This window comes from Oculina patagonica, chromosome 4 (genome assembly GCF_052425735.1).
Source record: "Oculina patagonica isolate OP01 chromosome 4, crgOcupat, whole genome shotgun sequence".
In the NCBI taxonomy this organism is placed as follows: domain Eukaryota; kingdom Metazoa; phylum Cnidaria; class Anthozoa; order Scleractinia; family Oculinidae; genus Oculina; species Oculina patagonica.
Window position 1 is genome coordinate 45821418 of NC_135761.1, and position 21336 is coordinate 45842753.

The window sequence follows — 21336 nt, forward strand, 5'->3', positions numbered from 1 at the left end:
TTTCGAACTGTGCAGAGCGCTAGAATGAAAAGGGCAAGGAAGCGCCCATACAGCACAGCAATTAAGTTCTGATTGGCTTGGAGCGCCCAAAGATTTTAATATGTCAGTCAAAAACTGTATCATAATTAATTGGCATGTTCAGTAACAAAAGAAGAATTGCTCGACTTGTCCATAACTACTGCAAACCTACAGCTGGGGCTATTTCCTTAAAAATGAAAGGGGTTTTGATTGGGACTTTTTGGTTTTAACGACACTTTGTTTAGCTTCTTCAAATATCTCTACAATTTTCAGCAGTCATATGATTAAGTTTGATTAAGTTTGATGAAGTCAAAGTTTGATGAATTTTTGACTAAATAAAATCTAAAAATGTATTTGTTTGTGTTTTGGATTGTCTCCCAATGAAAGCGCAAGAAATATGTCAGTTTATATGTTAACTAAGCTGGAATTTTCTGGCTCTATTTCTTTCTCGATTCTTTTGATAACAAAAAGACTGTGAAATACACTTGTCAGCCAAAAAAACGGGCGTGCTTTCTAACGTTGTCATTTAACAAATCGACCACTTTTTTTTCATGGTCTACACTCTTACAGACCATAGAAATGACGTCAAAAATGTTCAACAGCAGGTAGTGGTTAGGTAGTGGAACCACAAACCGTTAGGCGAGTGGTTTCACTGCATAATTTTGGACATTTTATGGCGTCATTAACGACACTTTGTTTAGTTTCTTCAAATATCTCTACAATTTTCAGCAGTCATATGATTATTTTCGATTTTTCAAAACGAAGTTTGATGAATTTTTGACTAAATAAAATCTAAAAATGTATTTTTTTGTGTTTTGGATTGTCTCCCAATGAAAGCGCAAGAAATATGTCAGTTTATATTTAACTAAGCTGTAATTTTCTGGCTCTATTTCTTCCTCGATTCTTTTGATAACAAAAAGACTGTGAAACACACTTCAGGGGCGTAGCCAGCTTTTTGAAGAGTTGTAGGCCTGGCCAACCTCTTTTTGTGAGGTTGGGGGGGAGGTCTACTGGTGAAGGTTTTGAGATCAATACATCTTCTAAATTCCAACATTTCGCAACAAGGAATTGCACTCGTTCGTAAATAAACGCACTTTTCGTTAACAGCTCATGCCGTTGTGCGTTTGCCTGTCATCTGGCTTACCAAGAAGGCTTCACAGTTTCCACTTACTAGATGATCTTTGAGCTAATCAGGAAAGAGGAGTTGCAAGATATATAATTTTAAGATATGTTAAAAATCGCTTTCTATATTTCATCTTGAAAGTGTACCAGCTCGAATATTTTCTGTTGTACATTTTAAAAGTGCGAGTAGGCTGAAAAATTTGTAGGCCCGGGCCTACGGGTCTATAGGCTAGCTACGCCCCTGCACTTGTCAGCCAAAAAAACGGGCGTGCTTTCTAACGTTGTCGTTTAACAAATCGACCACTTTTTTTTCATGGTCTACACTCTTACAGACCATAGAAATGACGTCAAAAAATGTTCAACACCAGGTAGTGGTTAGGTAGTGGAACCACAAGCCGTTAGGCGGGTGGTTTCACTGCAAAATTTTGGACATTTTATGGCGTCATTTCTATGGTCTATATACTAGTTATGCAACGCTTTCGAGTGGTATACTATGGAATATCCCACGAGTCACTTGTATTTTCTCGGTATACACACGAGCCTTTAGGCGAGTGTGTATACCAAGAAAATACAAGTGACAAGTGGGATATTCCATAGTATTCCACGAGAAAGTGTTGTGTAACTATTTTATACCATGCCATAGAAAATACGCTTACTAAATTTCGTCGAGAATACAATCGCAGCGCACGATGGGAAGGTTGGGTTGAATACCGTCGAATATACAACGGCTTTCCTGTATTCTGATTGGATGTATTTTCTATGGCATGGTATAAAAGAGTGTAGAGCATGGTAAAATGTGGTCGATTTGTTTTATACCATAATAAACTCGAACAAGTATTTACCAAAAGCGATGCTTGACAGTAAAGAAACTTTGCCGAGGGGACGTAAAGAGTCCCGACATGTAAAAACGAAAATAATACAAAAGAAGAAAAACAAGAATTAAAAGAATAACAATTTTAATTACCTTTTCCTCTCTCGTTGAGTGTTTGCCTATCGCGAGAAGCGAGCAAGATTATTATTCTTTCTGAAGATCTTGTTAGCGCTCGTTCACTGTTCACCGAGTTCGCTGTCGGTTCGCTAGCACCGTTCTTCTCAGTTAGACAAAAATTTCAAAAGCCTGGTAAATTTTCTTTCGACAGATCAACTGAGTAGAAGTCCAATCCTGAATTCCGAAAACAAATGCGTGCTTGATTCAAACAAAACAAGATGAAATTCGCTTTCATTCATGGAAACCAAACTTACACATTTCTTGCCCGCGCGTGTGCGTGGCGTGATCTGACGTCACTTTCATGGTCTATACTCTCATCGACCATATTTTTGGACCAATCAGCGCGCGAGAATTCTCTCGATTATGGTATAATTTATTTTTTATAACGCTACTAAGAAGTACTTTACGTACTGTCGAATTCCTGTGCTACCCAGACCCATACTGGCATGACAATGTTCAACCATCTTCGCATTTCCACTTGAGCCGCTTGTGAAGAATATGTTGGTGAGTGCTGAGCTTAAGGACTTAACAGACTACAAGAGAAAATATCGTAACAACATAACATAACATAATGACATGACCTGACCTGATCTGACCTGACCTGACCTAAACTTTTATGCCTAAGCTAACATAACATAACACAACCTAGTAACCAAGAATCAATAATAACGTCCCGTGCCTATAACTAAGTCAGTACTTTAGAATTCGCGGTCGCCTTTGGACACATGTGTTGACAGGATAATACAGATGGCAAAAGAATTGCATTGACACACGAAAATGGTACACTGTGCATTCTCAATTTTTTGCTTTTTGAAAAATGAAGAAGTTGAATCCCTCGAGCATTTACTTTTTCTTTCTACAACAGCGCAAGAGCTTTGGAATTTGTTCCTTCTTGGCTAATCGTACATAAGTTTGAAGAAGTGCACTATACGGTACTATAAACGGCCTTTCTTTAAAATATCAATAGGACTTTTTGCTATGGACCCCCCTTGTCTTATTAGCTAAATATTTTATCTATCGTTATCATTATGCTACCTGAAAATCAGCACTCGCAGTTTCAAAAAGGTCTTCAAATGACAACCAGCCCTCCCTAGAAAAACATAACACGAAAGTATTGTCTCAATGTTGGTGAGCTATTGCACGAATATCAATTATAAATGGACCACTTGAGCTTTTACTTTACCATTTTTCATCTTTCATTCTGTTGATCACAATTCTGCTTCTTACTTCTACCTGACCAGAGCTAGTTATCTAAAAGTGACGAAGAGAAAAAAAATTATCTAAGATTTCATTAAGGTTTATCTCTTGCTATACAAACAGGTGAGAAGTGAGAACACCTCAACTCACTCACGACTTCACGCCACGACACAACATCTTATGGCTGGCAGGTCAGGTTTATTAAATTTGAGATACAGTAGAATCCCGATTTTTCGAACCTCGAGAGGAAACGAAAATTGCTTCGAGACATCGGGAGCTTTGAGAAACCGAGGGTTCGTTATCGAGAAATCGGGATTGTACTGAATGATATAAACTTAACATGCAATTTTGCACAATCGTTAAAGCGTGCCTAGAATTAAGAAACACCAAACTGTATAACAAGAATTTTACTCCATAGCTCAAAGACACGTTGCAAAACAACTCAGAACAACAACAAGACAAACGAACCTGATTGACAATATCAATTAATTCGCTTTTAATCTGATCACAAGGGGCCGCCACCACACACACTGGTTTTGACTTCAAAATTCTGCGATGAAGTTCTTTTGGACCAATATTTACCGGAGTTATAATTAATACTCCACCTGTGGAAATAAATAACCATCCACAAAGGTACTTGTTGGTGTAATTATTTAGAGAAAAATCGTTTTTATATACAACTCCTGGGCTCCTTTCTTGCTATTTGACAGGCGCAATCGGTACTTTTTTCCTTTTTATGAGAAGTGACAATTGTGTTGAAGCAAAACTGAGCTCAGACCTAATCAATAGCGAGTTGTCTAGCGGGTGATTTTTTTTTTTGCGGTACTTTGTCAAATTTATCGCGTAGTGAAATCTGGAAAATTCAAACACATTCTGCCGTTAAACTGCGACCACTACGCGTCTTTTGCACAGAAAGCTACACTGTACAAATGCAATAACCTTGACTAAAAATCTAATAAAAACAATACTACAATGCACTGTGTCTCCTGGGTGTTCTTCTGAGTTTTCCTCTCGAAAATGGTGGTGGTACCTGTTCTTAAACACGCATCCTGTATCAGCCAGTACTCTGGAATTGTGGGTAATATCACCATCACATGGTCTCCTGGTTTGATGTCGGCTACTATGGACAGGATACTGGCAGTCCTGAAATGGAGAAAAAACAGTTAAGTATCGCTTCAGCTGAGAAAACAAAGCAAAAAGAACAGGCAGGCCGCTCGGAGAGCGTTACGTGGACCATACGATTACTGATGGGGAGTGAAAAATCCCCCCAAACATTATCAATCAAGCGCTTCTGAATTTAAAAAATAACGATCAGCCATCTAAGCAATATCCTTTGCAGGGCTATAAGAAGAAATAGATCTATCGAGCAGCTAAAATTCATGCAACCACTCATAAATAATCTAATGGTCTTTTCCCAAAACTCGATTATTTAACTGAGCCATCTGCTACTGAAACGAAATGTAAAGGCTTTATGAAAATTAAGGCTAACCTGTTCTTTACAAGATGGCTGGAAGATTTAAAAAATGTTTTCACGGTTACAATTAACCGAATTCTTTAAATAATAGGCGGAGAACGGATAAAGATTGTACGGGAAGTTATCTTACTTTTTCGATTTTATGGCGACATCTTGAAAACTCCATTTAACTTCGTTGTCGACTCCATCAACCCACCACAGAGCTGGGTAATCACTTTTTCTTGTGCCTTCCTAAAATAAAATAGAACAGCAAAAATTGTGAAGGCAAGAAACTAAGAAACTAAAGGGGGCTTCTGAAATATTGTTCCAAATAGACTTCACTTCGCGCATGATTCCGCCTCTTCTTTTTTTATCTTCCATCTAGATTTCCACTTCATTTTTTATCCAGTTACTTTATTGCATTTTTAGAGGAATTGCGTTTATTGGTGTTATTGAAAAAATGCTGAAGTATTGTAATTGCGATATATAATAAGAATAATAAGAAAATGTGATGCAAGATGTAAATGTTGCATGTAACGTTCCGTGATGAAATTAAGAAACTAAAATATACGTTTCGTTCAGTTTTTTCAGTAACAGGAAAAAATGAAAGGAACTGAACTGGTAAAAACTGGTATTAAAAAATGTAATGTAATGTAATGTAATGTAATGTAATGTAATGTAATGTAATGTAATGTAATGGAATGGAATGGAATTTAATGTTAGAGCTTGTTAATATACATAAAAATTGTTCCTGGTAGAAGGGTCAACCTCTATACAGAGCCATCCCGGGTGAGAGAGCTTTTCATACATTTCTTTACAAATAGCTAAGAACCTTTTTAAAAATGGACGTGTAACCAGGTGGTTGATTCATTAAGAAATAAAAACGTTACTCTGGTTAAAAATTTTTGTAGTAAAATGTTCGTAAAATATCTACAATGTCCCAACGTTTCGGCTTAAACTAAAGCCTTCATCAGGGGAAAGTGATAAGTGAATACAAAAAGCACGTTCTTATATAATATGCAAATCGAGAGCTAATGTTTGTCCCTAAAGGCTAAATTTAGAAATTCGTGCGGTAAATGCATGCCGTCATCGCGGTTTAGCGGATTATTGCAAGTGTTAATTTCCCAAGCCTCCAAAATACGTCTTTTGCGCCAATTTGTGCTTGTACGTAAGATCTTTGACGATTCCCACGAGATGGTGTGGCCAGAATGAAAACAATGTTCCGCTAAAGCTGACTTGTGTGAGTGTTTGTTTTCAACTGCTTTTTGATGCTCTTTGAGTCGGGTGGAAAATTTTCGTTTCGTTTCTCCGATGTAGCTTTTGTCACAAACTTGGCAGGGAATTGAATAAATTGCGCCACGAGTCTGATCTTTTGGCAATGGATCTTTCGGTTTTGGAAACAAATTGCCGATGGTTTGGTGTGGTTTTAAAGCGACTTTGATATTATAATTGCTTAAAATTCGCTTGATTGGTTCCGTAGTACCCTTGATGTACGGCAGAATGCAGAAACCTTTTTTGTCATCCGGTGCAGTTGCAGGCGTTTGTTGAGAAGGTCGTTTCGGTTTGCTTACATCAATCACAAAGCGCTTAGGGTAGCCATTCGCCCTGAGTGCCGCGGTCACATGTTGCATTTCCTTTGACTGTTGATCAACAGAAGATGGAATAGTTTTTGCACGATCAGTCAAAGACTTGACCACAGCCCTTTTGTGAGCAGCCGGATGGTGGGAGTCAAACGAGAGATATCTTTCTGTGTGTGTCGGTTTGCGATAGACTTTAGTGGAGAGTTGGCCATCGTCTTGTCGACAGACAGTGACGTCAAGAAAGGATATTTTCCGTTCTGTTTCTCTTTCAACCGTAAATTGGATAGATGGCTCGATACTGTTCAAATGATTCTGTAAGGTTAGCACCAGGTTGGATTTAACAGCGGCACATACATCATCTACATATCGTTTCCAAAAACACGGCTGGGAAAGGGAGGTGGATAGTGCTCGTTTTTCAAGGTCCTCCATGACCAGATTTGCCATAACAGCTGACACTGGAGAGCCCATGGCGGTTCCGAAGATCTGTTGGTAGTGATTGTTGTTGTACTTGAAGTTTGTTGTCGACAAACAAAAATCCAACAGATCGACAATGTCATTAACAGGTATGGTGGATCTATCCTGCAAGGTGACATCATTGGAAAGCAAATCTTTAGCAACTTGAATGGCGAGTTCCACCGGAATGGATGTAAATAAAGAAACAACGTCAAACGACACCAGCTCTTCATCTTCTTTGAGTGAGACATTTTTCATCTGTTCACAAAATTCCACACTGTTCTTGACCGTGAAATCTGTGTTGCCCATCAGAGGACTCAGGATCTGCGCCAAATGTTTCGATAACATGTAAGTTGGAGAGTCTATGAACGAAACAATAGGTCTTAAGGGGAAACCAGGCTTATGAATCTTTGGTAGACCATAAAAGCGAGGAGGCAGTCCGTCAGAACTGCGGAGTTTCTTGTAAAGGCTGTCACTGATCTTGTTTTCTCGTTTAAGGTTGGCCAATTTTTCATTGAGCTTCCTCTCCGTTCGCTGTGTAGGGTCTTTATCTAACACCTTGTAAGTTCTTTGGTCGTTGAGCATTTGCTGCACCTTGTCGTCGTAATCCTTGCGATCCATGACAACGGTACAGTTACCCTTATCCGCAGGGATAACGAGTCGGTCTTGGTCTTTACGGAGATTGTGTAAAGCTCTGAGCTCGGCTTGTGGCAAGTTTGGAGGTGGTACAGTGGCTCTTTGTAAAACCTGCGAAACTTGGGATCTTAACGCAAGTTTGTCGCCTTCCGGCAATCCAGAAATACCGTCTTCAATACCAGCTACAATTTCCGCTGTTGGTATTTTCTTTGGAGCCAAGGCAAAGTTCGTGCCCTTCTGAAGTGCAGACGTTTCGGTGTTGTTCAACGGTTTGCTAGAGATGTTTAGCACCCACTTGTCGCGATTAACTGTCACATCGGGCAAGGAGATATTTGACTTTGAGGTTAGGACTTGAAGTTTCTTCGAATGCACAGATCTAATCCTGCTATACTCCTCCTCCTGTTGTTCATAAACTAAGGTCTCGAGGTGTTCAAGGTCCGAGGTGGTTAAACGTGACCGTAAGAAATCCAAAGCAAGTTCCTTTTCTCGAGTCAGTGTGCGGATCTTCTTGTGTGTATCTTCGATTCGCAATTTCAGAAACTGGAAGCCCACGTTCTTCGACAACTTCCAGCCTTTAGGAGACCGAACCGGTGGTTTAATTCTCAAGCTCGGTGGAAGAACTTGAAGGTCTTTGCATCGATGGCTAAAATGTAGGTGTCGGCGATGCCTTGCTGTCTTCAGCATAATTTTGTTGAACGTACGCGCTTTCTGTAAAGTGTCCTTATCGTACTTTTCTGCAATGATTTTAAAAATGGACGTGTAACCAGGTGGTTGATTCATTAAGAAATAAAAACGTTACTCTGGTTAAAAATTTTTGTAGTAAAATGTTCGTAAAATATCTACAATCTAAAATATCTACTGCGGATAAGGGTAACTGTACCGTTGTCATGGATCGCAAGGATTACGACGACAAGGTGCAGCAAATGCTCAACGACCAAAGAACTTACAAGGTGTTAGATAAAGACCCTACACAGCGAACGGAGAGGAAGCTCAATGAAAAATTGGCCAACCTTAAACGAGAAAACAAGATCAGTGACAGCCTTTACAAGAAACTCCGCAGTTCTGACGGACTGCCTCCTCGCTTTTATGGTCTACCAAAGATTCATAAGCCTGGTTTCCCCTTAAGACCTATTGTTTCGTTCATAGACTCTCCAACTTACATGTTATCGAAACATTTGGCGCAGATCCTGAGTCCTCTGATGGGCAACACAGATTTCACGGTCAAGAACAGTGTGGAATTTTGTGAACAGATGAAAAATGTCTCACTCAAAGAAGATGAAGAGCTGGTGTCGTTTGACGTTGTTTCTTTATTTACATCCATTCCGGTGGAACTCGCCATTCAAGTTGCTAAAGATTTGCTTTCCAATGATGTCACCTTGCAGGATAGATCCACCATACCTGTTAATGACATTGTCGATCTGTTGGATTTTTGTTTGTCGACAACAAACTTCAAGTACAACAACAATCACTACCAACAGATCTTCGGAACCGCCATGGGCTCTCCAGTGTCAGCTGTTATGGCAAATCTGGTCATGGAGGACCTTGAAAAACGAGCACTATCCACCTCCCTTTCCCAGCCGTGTTTTTGGAAACGATATGTAGATGATGTATGTGCCGCTGTTAAATCCAACCTGGTGCTAACCTTACAGAATCATTTGAACAGTATCGAGCCATCTATCCAATTTACGGTTGAAAGAGAAACAGAACGGAAAATATCCTTTCTTGACGTCACTGTCTGTCGACAAGACGATGGCCAACTCTCCACTAAAGTCTATCGCAAACCGACACACACAGAAAGATATCTCTCGTTTGACTCCCACCATCCGGCTGCTCACAAAAGGGCTGTGGTCAAGTCTTTGACTGATCGTGCAAAAACTATTCCATCTTCTGTTGATCAACAGTCAAAGGAAATGCAACATGTGACCGCGGCACTCAGGGCGAATGGCTACCCTAAGCGCTTTGTGATTGATGTAAGCAAACCGAAACGACCTTCTCAACAAACGCCTGCAACTGCACCGGATGACAAAAAAGGTTTCTGCATTCTGCCGTACATCAAGGGTACTACGGAACCAATCAAGCGAATTTTAAGCAATTATAATATCAAAGTCGCTTTAAAACCACACCAAACCATCGGCAATTTGTTTCCAAAACCGAAAGATCCATTGCCAAAAGATCAGACTCGTGGCGCAATTTATTCAATTCCCTGCCAAGTTTGTGACAAAAGCTACATCGGAGAAACGAAACGAAAATTTTCCACCCGACTCAAAGAGCATCAAAAAGCAGTTGAAAACAAACACTCACACAAGTCAGCTTTAGCGGAACATTGTTTTCATTCTGGCCACACCATCTCGTGGGAATCGTCAAAGATCTTACGTACAAGCACAAATTGGCGCAAAAGACGTATTTTGGAGGCTTGGGAAATTAACACTTGCAATAATCCGCTAAACCGCGATGACGGCATGCATTTACCGCACGAATTTCTAAATTTAGCCTTTAGGGACAAACATTAGCTCTCGATTTGCATATTATATAAGAACGTGCTTTTTGTATTCACTTATCACTTTCCCCTGATGAAGGCTTTAGTTTAAGCCGAAACGTTGGGACATTGTAGATATTTTACGAACATTTTACTACAAAAATTTTTAACCAGAGTAACGTTTTTATTTCTTAATGTAGCTAAGAACCGTTTATATAAAAAAATTTTGAAGTTGGCCCAGGGAGCACAATAAACCTGGGTGGAGGGTTACTCGCTTTGAAGGTACGTAATGTGTCTATTAAAGGGGGGGGGGTTACATGTTAACACTTTAGCTATTTGGACTCGTGCATCAGGGACAAGTCTGGACATACAGAGCAATACCACATTGTAATGCAAGTTTTGAAAGAAACGAAAGGTATTGTAAACAATCAAGCCTGTTTTATTAGACATTGTGGAATGCGGACAGAAGCAAACAGTAACCAGGGTTCCTTTTTATTCTCATATGAAAGGGACGGGTATGCTCGTCGGAAATTTAGATTGACCCCCTTACGACTGAAGACAGGTTCAAGTATTTCAAACATTTTTTGGCCCCGAATATATACTACTTGCCATACGTGATCGGTCTAGACCGCCAACACAGGGTAAAGAGGAAGAATAGTGTCTTTGCCTAAGCTCTTCTACGGGGTCTTCTACTCGAGGTTTGACCAAGCCAGAAGTGGGCTCGCCTCACCTAATGCGGGACCAGTTTAGCTGTTGAAAGGGTCGCCGTTTAATTAAACAAACGTTCTCACCTTTTCGTTTTGTGCCCATTCGTCTATGACGTCAGCAAAGTTAAAGTACTTCGGAACTTGAAAATCTTTTGTTCCCCAGATTACCACGTCATCCATCAGCAAAGTAGCTTTGAGATCCACTGCAAGACAATGACAGTAATTTAGTTAGGCTGCTGTTAACCTTTGCTGTGGTGACATTACCAAATGGACTGTGACCTCGAACTTTCTGTCAGCTAATAGAATGGAAATAGTTATTTTAAATAAACAGAATAAATGCGATATTTATTCAATTGTACTGCAACATTGCGCTTGCGCTAATTTCGCATTGCTCTTCTCATTTAGTAGATTACTCTTGAGCAACAAACCACCAACTTAGCGAAGCGCTTCGCTACCCTCACGCAATCCGTCACGGAATAAATTAACTTTCACTTGGTTCGAGATAAACTTTTCCTGTTTATTTTATTTATAATTTATTATTACCATTTTTTTTTACTTTGCAGATGATATTTGGCCATAAGTGGAGGTTTGTTAATTTCCCCAAGAAGTTCAAACCAGAAAACGTCAATGGCACGACACCGCTTCAGCCATGGCGATTTTAAAGTTAGGTTCAGTGTCTTGGCATTCGTTTTGAATCAAGAGTCATTTGATTGTTTAGTAAAATCTTCCCTTTTCATTCAATTTCGTTTATGTATATAAGGGTCTCAAAAATCGATATCTTAAATTTCAACGGATACACAGGAATTAATTATAACAACCCAAAAATTGCACATTTTGGGTGAGAGTGAATAATCCATACTTATAAGCGATATTCAAGCAAAACCTGTACATCACTTGTTAGAGCGGTGTTTTTAAGTCCTGTTTCAGTATATTTCGGTTTGATACACTCACCTCGATGTATTCTTGTCCATATTTGCGGACGTGACGTTTTTCTACCCTCTGAGGCCCCGTTTACACGGGTCCGGACAAATTTTTGCATGGACGAATTTTGTTCCTGGACCGCCTGTTTACATGGATCCGTGCAAATTCTGTTACAGATTGCAGTGGTGTTTACACGGATCCGTGCAAATTTTAGACCAGTCGCGGCATGTGAATGGCTTTTTTACGTCTCTGTTGTGATTGGTTATCGCTAATGTTTTAAGCCAATCATGTTGCAGCTGATGCAGTACGCGACAAATCAAACATGGCGGCAGACAAAAACTTTGGCTTTGGCTTTCTGGCCCGTGACTTTTTCCTCGGTTGGTTGTTTCGTAAGCTGTACATGCTCACAAAGAAATTCAAACGTGTAAGATGCCTCGATCGATGAAGAAGATCGGAAACAAAAGCCATTTGCAGCAACGTGTACTGCAAAAGCCCGCCTAATCCGGCCAAAATAGCGATGCATGCTGCTGCCGCTCGTCTCCTCATATCTGCATTTGTTTCTTTTGTCTTAAATTTAACAAAATGGAACAAAATGTTTCATTTTCGATAGGCAACCAGGCAAAACATAACTAGATTCCAGGCCTTAACAACGCTATCTGAGCAAAAAGTTGCACGGTTCGGGTGTTTACACGAGTCCGTACGAAATATGGAACCGTGCCGGTCAAAAAGTTGACCTGCTTTTTTCAGGTCCCAAACTTGCACTTAGCCGTTCAAAAATTCGTCCAGTTCCGCCGGTCCCGTGTAAACGCAAGGTGGAACCGTGCAAGTTTTTGTCCGTGCAAAAATTTGTCCGGACCCGTGTAAACGGGGCCTGACTGTTACGCTATTCAATGTCGTGCAATAATCCCACGATATTCATTACAACGTGCGATGCATGACGAAATTTGCATTACACTAATAAAATGGCGTGAAACGAAAAGACTTTTGTTGAAATAGCGACAGCGAAGGAAAGAATTAAATAAGAAAACTACGGCGAATCTATTAGCAGAAAGCTATCAAGACGAAACTGGATTGCAATCAGTCAAAAACTTTCGTTGCTTGTCCTTCACTAGCCTCCTACGCAAAGAACGACTGCGTGGGAGGTTAGTCCTTCACCGTCTAGTACAGTATTTCGCTATAAAGGGTACAAGATTCTTTATGGCTGTGGCCGATCAAGACGTCATAACTTCAACAAAAGAAAATTGAAAGGAAACAACCTACATAATGAGGGTTTGCATTAAATATATAGTCTATTTATCTCAGCAAGAGCGGGAATATAGCTGCTCTAATCTGGCAACCAACTAACGCACTACTACATCTTGATTAAGCATATCAAACTATAAGCAAATAAAACAAATAAGCCCAGATGTCATTCCAGCCGAGCGAGATGCAAACCCACCTTTAAACAAGTAGATTTGTTGCTGGAAAAGTAGCAACAAATAGGGATGCCGAAAAGATTTTGTATGCTTAATGATAAACCGTAGACTACATTGGTCGGAAGAGTTCCGTTATAGTATTTTTTCGACTTTTTTTGCTTGTTTACAAGCAAAAAGTAGGAGAATAGCGTTTACATCGGCTAAAATCTGAACCGGAAGGGATCGCATTCTTGTTAACTCTCAAGGGACTGTTTTAATTTCTCAAGGGAATACTTTCCGCTGTGGGTGATCAAAGCGCGTGACTTGTAAAGTGTCACTCTATAGTTGTGCTTCAGCACTTCCGTTCTTGTAGAAAAAACGTGACTTGTCAATTTACAAACGTTATATAAGAATCAAAAACGTGAGTAGCCCAAATCTTACGTCACATAACCAATTAAGAATGTAAGGGGTTCAGCGCTCGAAGGCAGCGAAGTTTAAAACGATTAAGAACGCAATTTTTACTAGTACAAGTCTTTAGGCGCTAATATTAATTTAACCTAAAACGATTAACAACGCAAATTTGTACTCGTACAAGTCTTTCACACACTAAAACGTTGCTAATAGTTAACCAAAGGGAACTCATTTCGTGACAATTGATTATTTCTGCTGAGTTGCACAATTTAGAATTGCAACATCATCTAGCGAAGCGCACTATTACTAAAAATAGATTTCGCCACATGATACCCCCCCCCCCCCCCCCCCCGCGTGAGTCGGACAAAAATTTTAGTTTCGGCAAAGGCTTTGTATGGAGGGGACGCATCCTTGACAAGAAAAAAAGGGCGAGAAAGGCACAATTCGAGGCCGAGATTCTCGAAAGGCTCGAAAAATGATAGATTCCAAACATTTTTGCTTTAGTAATTGAAAAACAGATTGAAGGTATCCAAAAAATGGCCCAAAATTGAATTTATTAGTCGAAGATCCGGCAATGACACCTTGATTCCCACTGCAAAATTATTCAGGCTGCCGAGAAATTTAAGCGGCGGATAGCGAATTACTATCAAATTATATAATTGCGAAGGATAGCACTTGTATGTTTGCTTCATTTAGGCCCCGGAAAGATCGGCGTCGGTTGCAAGAAATTCAGAATTCTTCCCGAATTTGACGGCACTGATCGCCGGCCATCCGATCTGTTTCGACACATGATAGATAGAGGGCGAAAATATTATGCTATTCAAACGCCTTTCTAATGGAATTGACGGCGGGTTTGATTTTAATAAAGCTGTTATTTATCCCCATTACTATTACAGACTGCAGCTACAGCTGCCGAGCTCGGTCAGTGTATATTAAATAGTATTTGCCGCGACAATTGTGTAACGAAATTGACCTCTTTAAATATTCGGGTCAAGCAAGGGGACCGATCGGACGAGCGTTTCTTTGTGTAATTTTGTGGTGGCATAAATCTGAGGTTAGCTCTGTTGTGTTGCAAAATGTGCCACTAAGAACAGTGTAAACGTTTTGCATTTCTCATAAAAATAAATGTTTTCTTTCAGCAAATCGGGCCTTTATAATCCATTCAATAACTGAGAGTAAAACATTTTACACATTTATTGAATAATCGCTCTGTTTGACAAACCTTTTGTTTCAAACCACGGTTTGAGCTTTCTACGTTGCACAGGTAAGGCTTTCCGAATTCCGAGCCAATCTGGCCATGGTTTTGTGAAACAATCGCTAAATATGCCTCCAAAGTGGCCGCCAACCATACATTGCTCTTACAGAGATAGCCTGTTGTGAAATTACTTCCGGTGGAAACAGTAAACGTTAAACGTTTCTTCTGTTCAGAAGTTAATGCATCGCCATTAGAAAAATAAACAGCAACTGTTTTGCTGGAAATGTAGTCGTTAGAAATGACATGTGTAGCCGTAAGGTAAAGAATAACGCGAGGAGAAGCGGCTTTTGGTAATATCCAAACGAAAATTTACTTCTCAATGTGGGGTTAAGATTGCGTGACGAGACAAAAGGTAACTCTGTCGTGCGTAACCTAACCTGCGATACACCGATTCAGCGTAAGCCGGAAGTTGCATGGAAACGAGGCCTAAGGGCCCTCGGCGGCTAAAAACTATAAAGATTTTACTAGCGTGTGGGGCGTTTCAAGTCGAAATAAAGCATTTCCTTTACAAATTAGCCACGATTCTTGATCCCTATCAGTGCAAACGTATAAAGAGAAGAAATTTTAATGTCTACCAGGCGACAGGCGAAATTCTAACAGCTTAACGGTACGATTTTGCTGCCAAACTTCAATATTCCCTCGCCAGCATAGGCTGGATTTTATCTGTTCTCTCAGGTAGTTTACAATCAATTTTGAATTTTGTTAATCAATAAAATGAAACCACTTTAAAGTCCAGAATACCTTTTAACCCTTTCCTTACCAGGTAGCCCTGTGATTTTCGATCTGAATGAAAACTTTCTAGTATTATGGAGAACCTCGCGTATTCACGCAAACATCATTAAAGACAGTCTACTGATTCTGTTACAGAATTTGACAGATTTTTTCAGTAGAATTTGTGATTGGCATGAACTGTTTCAGGTGTAAATTGAATTGTACATGTATTTGAGTTGCAGATTCATACAGGTTAATAATAAAATAAAGCCGACTTTCATATCAAAAGAATGATAATATAAAGTACACAACGTCGTTTTTGACGCCAATGGGTGAGTCGGTGTGTATACATGGAAGCTTATTTAGTGTTTAAAGTCATCAATGCTTTTTAAACACACAAATTCTAGAGTAGTAGCAAAGTGTAGCAGTGTATACAAAGTAGACTCGGTTGTTATTACCGGTAAAGTTATACCGACCTGGAGGCTTACATGTAAACAAGAAAATATTTTCTTGCCGGTCAAATTCGATCCAGTTCACAAATGAAATCAGGTCCGTCCGTAAAAAAATTCAGTGAAAAAATCTTACATACCTGTATTTGACTGGGTTGACTGTACGCTTTTCGATTGTTGATTAATTATTATGATTGGAAAATGTAACAACAAACTGCAGTACATGTTTACCCGAGCTTCTCTGTCGAAACAAACTAACATAATTTAGATAACTGAAACTATTTGTGACACATGTTTACGCGTGACCTTCTCTACGATTCTGTGTCGATACCTGCAACTTTTTATTCGGATCGAAAACCTAAGGGTCTCTCAAAACCAAATTTGTACTGCAAAAGTTTCATAAAGTAAATCATAAGGTAGTTCGTTTTATTGATTAACAAAATCCAAAATTGAGTGTGAACGGCAAACATTCAGGTTATGCTGATGAGCGAATATAAAATATTCGATTCCAAAGAAGGAGACAACAAAATCTTACCGGTAAGCTGTAAGAATTTCTTCTCTAGCCTGCTAGACCTTAAATTTCTTCTTCTTATACTTTTGAACTTAGGATCAAGATTCGCGGCTAATTTGTAAAGGGAATGCTTTTACCGACTCGAAATGCCCCACACGCTAATAAAAACTTTATGAATTTTGACCCGCCGAGGGCCCTTAGGCCTCGTTTCCATGCAACTTCCGGCTTACGCTGAATCGGTGTATACCAGAGTAGTAGTGACAAGGAACAGTAGTTTCTCACGTACTAAAACGAGTTAAAAATAGTCTTGCCAAACCATAAAAACCATTTCCTTGCGAATAAACGCAGCGGCAAGGATATTTTTTTCCGCTTGGCCCAGCCACTTAGCTCGAGTAGCCTTACTCTTGCATGTATTTACTTAATATAAACTCTTCTGGGCACGAAATAAAAGATAGTTGTTGTTTCCTGCACTAATTACGATATTTTAAAGGACCCTAGTCAGCTACACCTTTGTTTTTGTTTACATACGCCATACGCGAGTGTCATACGTGAGTTCCGGTGTTACGCGAGTTCCGGTGTTACGTACTTTTTGCACGTCTTTACCAGCCAAGTTTGTCCGTGCCGTGACTCAAATTTGAGCTGGCCTGTGACAATTGCAAGTGCGGGACGAAGAAAGTTTCGTGTAAAAACAAAACAGCCGCGGTTTTAGTAAATAGAAATCTCAGTGCTTTTGCTCGCCACCGTGAACAAGAGGCAAACGCTGAGAGAGAAATAAAGGTATTTCTTGTAAGATTGTTTTTTGTGTCGTTATACTATATACATGTTGTTTCACACCTTTTTTTAAGTCTTCGCCAACGAAAGTCAGGCTCAGTGCTGTCTCTGGTTATGCTCCTAGGCGGGGGATTTGACACCAGTAATCTGGTCTAATCTGCCCTTTTTTGAGTATATACTTATGCTTAGTGTGCAAGTGGCCCCACGGATGCCTGTGGTGGTGGGCACGTGAACAACTTTCAACTTTATCTTGATTGCTTTCATCACCAAATATAATATTTGTGTTTTTCTAACTTGGTTAAACAAAACTCTAAGATTAAGCTAAAAAAACACAACGAAGACTAAAGCTACAAGATAAAGCGACTAGAATTATGCAGAAATTAGCGAGGTTAAGTACTGTTAATAGCAAATAAACAAACCAATCGAGCCTACCTTGCTAGAAACAAGCTCTTTCTTTCTGCTCTTGATCCACTCAGTAAAGTCTCGAGAACTAAACTGACTACGAGCTAAACACGTGCTCCTATTTATACCAGAGTAGTGACAAGGAACGACAGTTTCTCACGTACTAAAACGAGTTAAAAATAGCCTTGCCAAACCATAAAAACCATTTCCTTGCGAGTAAACGCAGCGGCAAGGATATCCTGCACTAATTACGATATTTTAAAGGATCCTAGTCAGCCACACCTTTGTTTTTGTTTACATACGCCATATGCAAGTGTCATACGCGAGTTCCGGTGTAAGCGAGTTCTGGTGTACGTGAGTTCCGGTGTACGCGAGTTCCGGTGTACGTGAGTTCCGGTGTACGTGAGTTCCGGTGTACGCGAGTTCCGGTGTTACGTACTTTTTGCGCGTCTTTACCAAATGTATGTGCAAATTTCCGCGGCTCTCCTCGGTAAGGCAAAGGCGTGAGATTATGAATATGACTATGGATATGGATATGGAGATAATAACAGGCGGTGAAAGCTTAACAACAGTCGCCGTTTTTTATTTGAAGCTAAAAGAAATCGACAATGAAGCGACTGCAACCAACGTGGTCGTCTTAAATCGAGTGGCGAGTGTTGTTCAGCTATTATTATATTTCACATATACGGGTACTAAGATAACTTGAATCTATATATTGGAACGTGTTTTATTTACCACAGAGCTGCTCCTGCAAGAATACATGCAGCAGAAAGATGACATCTAAGAGCCAAGGTTGTCCGTGCCGTAACTCAAATTTGAGCTGCTGTGACAATACACCGATTCAGCGAAAGCCGGAAGTTGCATGTGAACGAGGCCTAAGGGCCCTCGGCGGCTCAAAATTATAAAGATTTTATTAGCGTGTGGGGCATTTTGAGTTGGTAAAAGCATTCCCTTTACAAATTAGCCACGAATCTTGATTCTTATTAGTTCAAAAGTATAAGAAGAAGAAATTTAAGGTCTTGCAGGCTATAGAAGAAATTCTTACAGCTTACCGGTAAGATTTTGTTGTCATCTTCTTTGGAATCGAATATTTTATATTTACTCATCAGCATAGCCTGAATGTTTGCCGCTCTCTGGCTACACTCAATTTTAGATTTTGTTAATCAATAAAAACGAACGTAACTACCTTATGATTCACTGAATGGAACTTTTGAAGAACAAAATTAATTTGGTTTTGAGAGCCCCTTAGGTTTTCAACCCGAATAAAAAGTTGCATGGTATCGACATAGAATCGTAGAGAGTCACGCGTAAACACGTCTCACAAATAGTTTCAGTTATCTAAATTATGTTAGTTTGTTTCGACAGAAAAGATCACGTAAACATGTATCGCAGTTTGTTGTACATTTCCCAATCATAATAATTAATCAACAATCGAAAAGCGTACAGTCAACCCAGTCAAATACAGGTATGTCAGATTTCTTTCACTGAATTCCGAGGCTTATCAGGTTCTACACCGTAGTACTCCAATTTAGTGTGTTGTAAAGGGACCTTGAGTTAATTAATTGAGATGACGTTTATGTTTTTTAAATATCTTATCCTGAACTATATCAGTGACGGGAACACTTCGGCAGCTAACGTCTTCCGCTGTAAAATGCCCTTATCATAAAAAAAATACTATAACGGAACTCTTCCGACCAATGTAGTCTACGGTTTATCATTAAGCATACAAAATCTTTTCGGCATCCCCATTTGTTGCTACTTTTCCAGCAACAAATCTTTTTGTTTAAAGGCGGGTTTGCATCTCGCTCGGCTGGAATGACATCTGGGCTTATTTGTTTTATTTGCTTATAGTTTGATATGCTTAATCAAGATGTAGTAGTGCGTTAGTTGGTTGCCAGATTAGAGCAGCTATATTCCCGCTCTTGCTGAGATAAATAGACTATATATTTAATGCAAACCCTCATTATGTAGGTTGTTTCCTTTCAATTTTTTTTTGTTGAAGTTATGACGTCTTGATCGGCCACAGCCATAAAGAATCTTGTACCCTTTATAGCGAAATACTGTACTAGACGGTGAAGGACTAACCTCCCACGCAGTCGTTTTCGCTCCTAGCGAGGAGTGCCAAGAATGAGACATGCACTTTTCGCGAGGGACAATAAGAGGGAGGCTATCAGGTTCTACACCGTAGTACTCCAATTTAGTGTGTTGTAAAGGCACCTTGAGTTAATTAATTGAGATGACGTTCATGTTTTTTAAATATCTTATCCTGAACTATATCAGTGACGGGAACACTTTGGCAGCTAACGTCTTCCGCTGTAAAATGCCCTTATCATAAAAAAATACTATAACGGAACTCTTCCGACCAATGTAGTCTACGGTTTATCATTAAGCATACAAAATCTTTTCGGCATCCCCATTTGTTGCTACTTTTCCAGCAACAAATCTACTTGTTTAAAGGTGGGTTTGCATCTCGCTCGGCTGGAATGACATCTGGGCTTATTTGTTTTATAGTTTACAATCAATTTTGAATTTTGTTGATCAATAAAATGAAACCACTTAAAAATCCAGAATACCTTTTAAAAACAGGTTTTTCTGTGGGAAGGAAGCCCTTTGGTTTTCGATCTAAATGAAAACTTTCTAATATATTAATGGCGAAACTCGCGAAAAAGTCACGCACACATCATTAAAGACAGTCTACTGATTCTGTTACAGAATTTGTTAGATTTTTTTCAGTAGAATTTGTGATTGGCATGAACTGTTTCAAGTGTAAATTGAATTGTACATGTATTTGAGTTGCAGATTCATACAGGTTAATAATAAAATAAAGCCAACTTTCATATCAAAAGAATTATAATATAAAGTACACAACGTCGTTTTCGACGCCAATGGGTGAGTTGTGTGTATACACGGAAGGTTATTTAGTGTTTAAATTCATCGATGCTTTTTAATTAAACACACAGATTCTAGAGTGGTAGCAAAATGTAGCAGTGTATTCATAGCAGACGGTTGTTATTACCGGTAAAATTATACTGACCTGTATTCTTGCAGGAGCAGCTCTGTGGTAAATAAAACACGTTCCAATATATAGATTCAAGTTATCTTAGTACCCGTATGTGTGAAATATAATAATAGCTGAACAACACTCGCCACTCGATTTAAGACGACCACGTTGGTTGCGGTCGCTTCATTGTCGATTTCTTTTAGCTTCGATTAAAAAACGGCGACTGTTGTTAAGCTTTCACCGCCTGTTATTATCTCCATATCCATATCCATATCCATATTCATATTCATAATCTCACGCCTTTGCCTTACCGAGGAGAGCCGCGGAGATTTGCACATACATTTGGTAAAGACGCGCAAAAAGTACGTAACACCGGAACTCGCGTACACCGGAACTCACGTACACCGGAACTCGCGTACACCGGAACTCACGTATGACACTTGCATATGGCGTATGTAAACAAAAACAAAGGTGTGGCTGACTAGGATCCTTTAAAATATCGTAATTAGTGCAGGATATCCTTGCCGCTGCGTTTACTCGCAAGGAAATGGTTTTTATGGTTTGGCAAGGCTATTTTTAACTCGTTTTAGTACGTGAGAAACTGCCGTTCCTTGTCACCACTCTGGTATAAATAGGAGCACGTGTTTAGCTCGTAGTCAGTTTAGTTCTCGAGACTTTACTGAGTGGATCAAGAGCAGAAAGAAAGAGCTTGCTTCTAGCAAGGTAGGCTCGATTGGTTTGTTTATTTGCTATTAACAGTACTTAACCTCGCTAATTTCTGCATAATTCTAGTCGCTTTATCTTGTAGCTTTAGTCTTCGTTGTGTTTTTTTAGCTTAATCTTAGAGTTTTGTTTAACCAAGTTAGAAAAACACAAATAT

At 39.5% G+C, this 21336-nt stretch overlaps 1 protein-coding gene across 2 annotated transcripts in view; it reads right to left on the bottom strand.

Annotated features, from left to right (window-relative positions):
- Positions 1–10822, bottom strand: part of LOC144652554 (acyl-coenzyme A synthetase ACSM4, mitochondrial-like) — a 100566-nt gene extending 89744 nt beyond the window's left edge. For both annotated transcript variants that reach the window (XM_078512604.1, XM_078512603.1), the window contains exon 1: positions 10715–10822. In XM_078512604.1, coding sequence (XP_078368730.1) covers positions 10715–10810 — 96 coding nt within the window. In that variant the 5' untranslated portion in view covers positions 10811–10822. The remainder of the gene's footprint in view (positions 1–10714) is intronic.
- Between the last annotated feature and the right edge of the window lie 10514 nt (positions 10823–21336).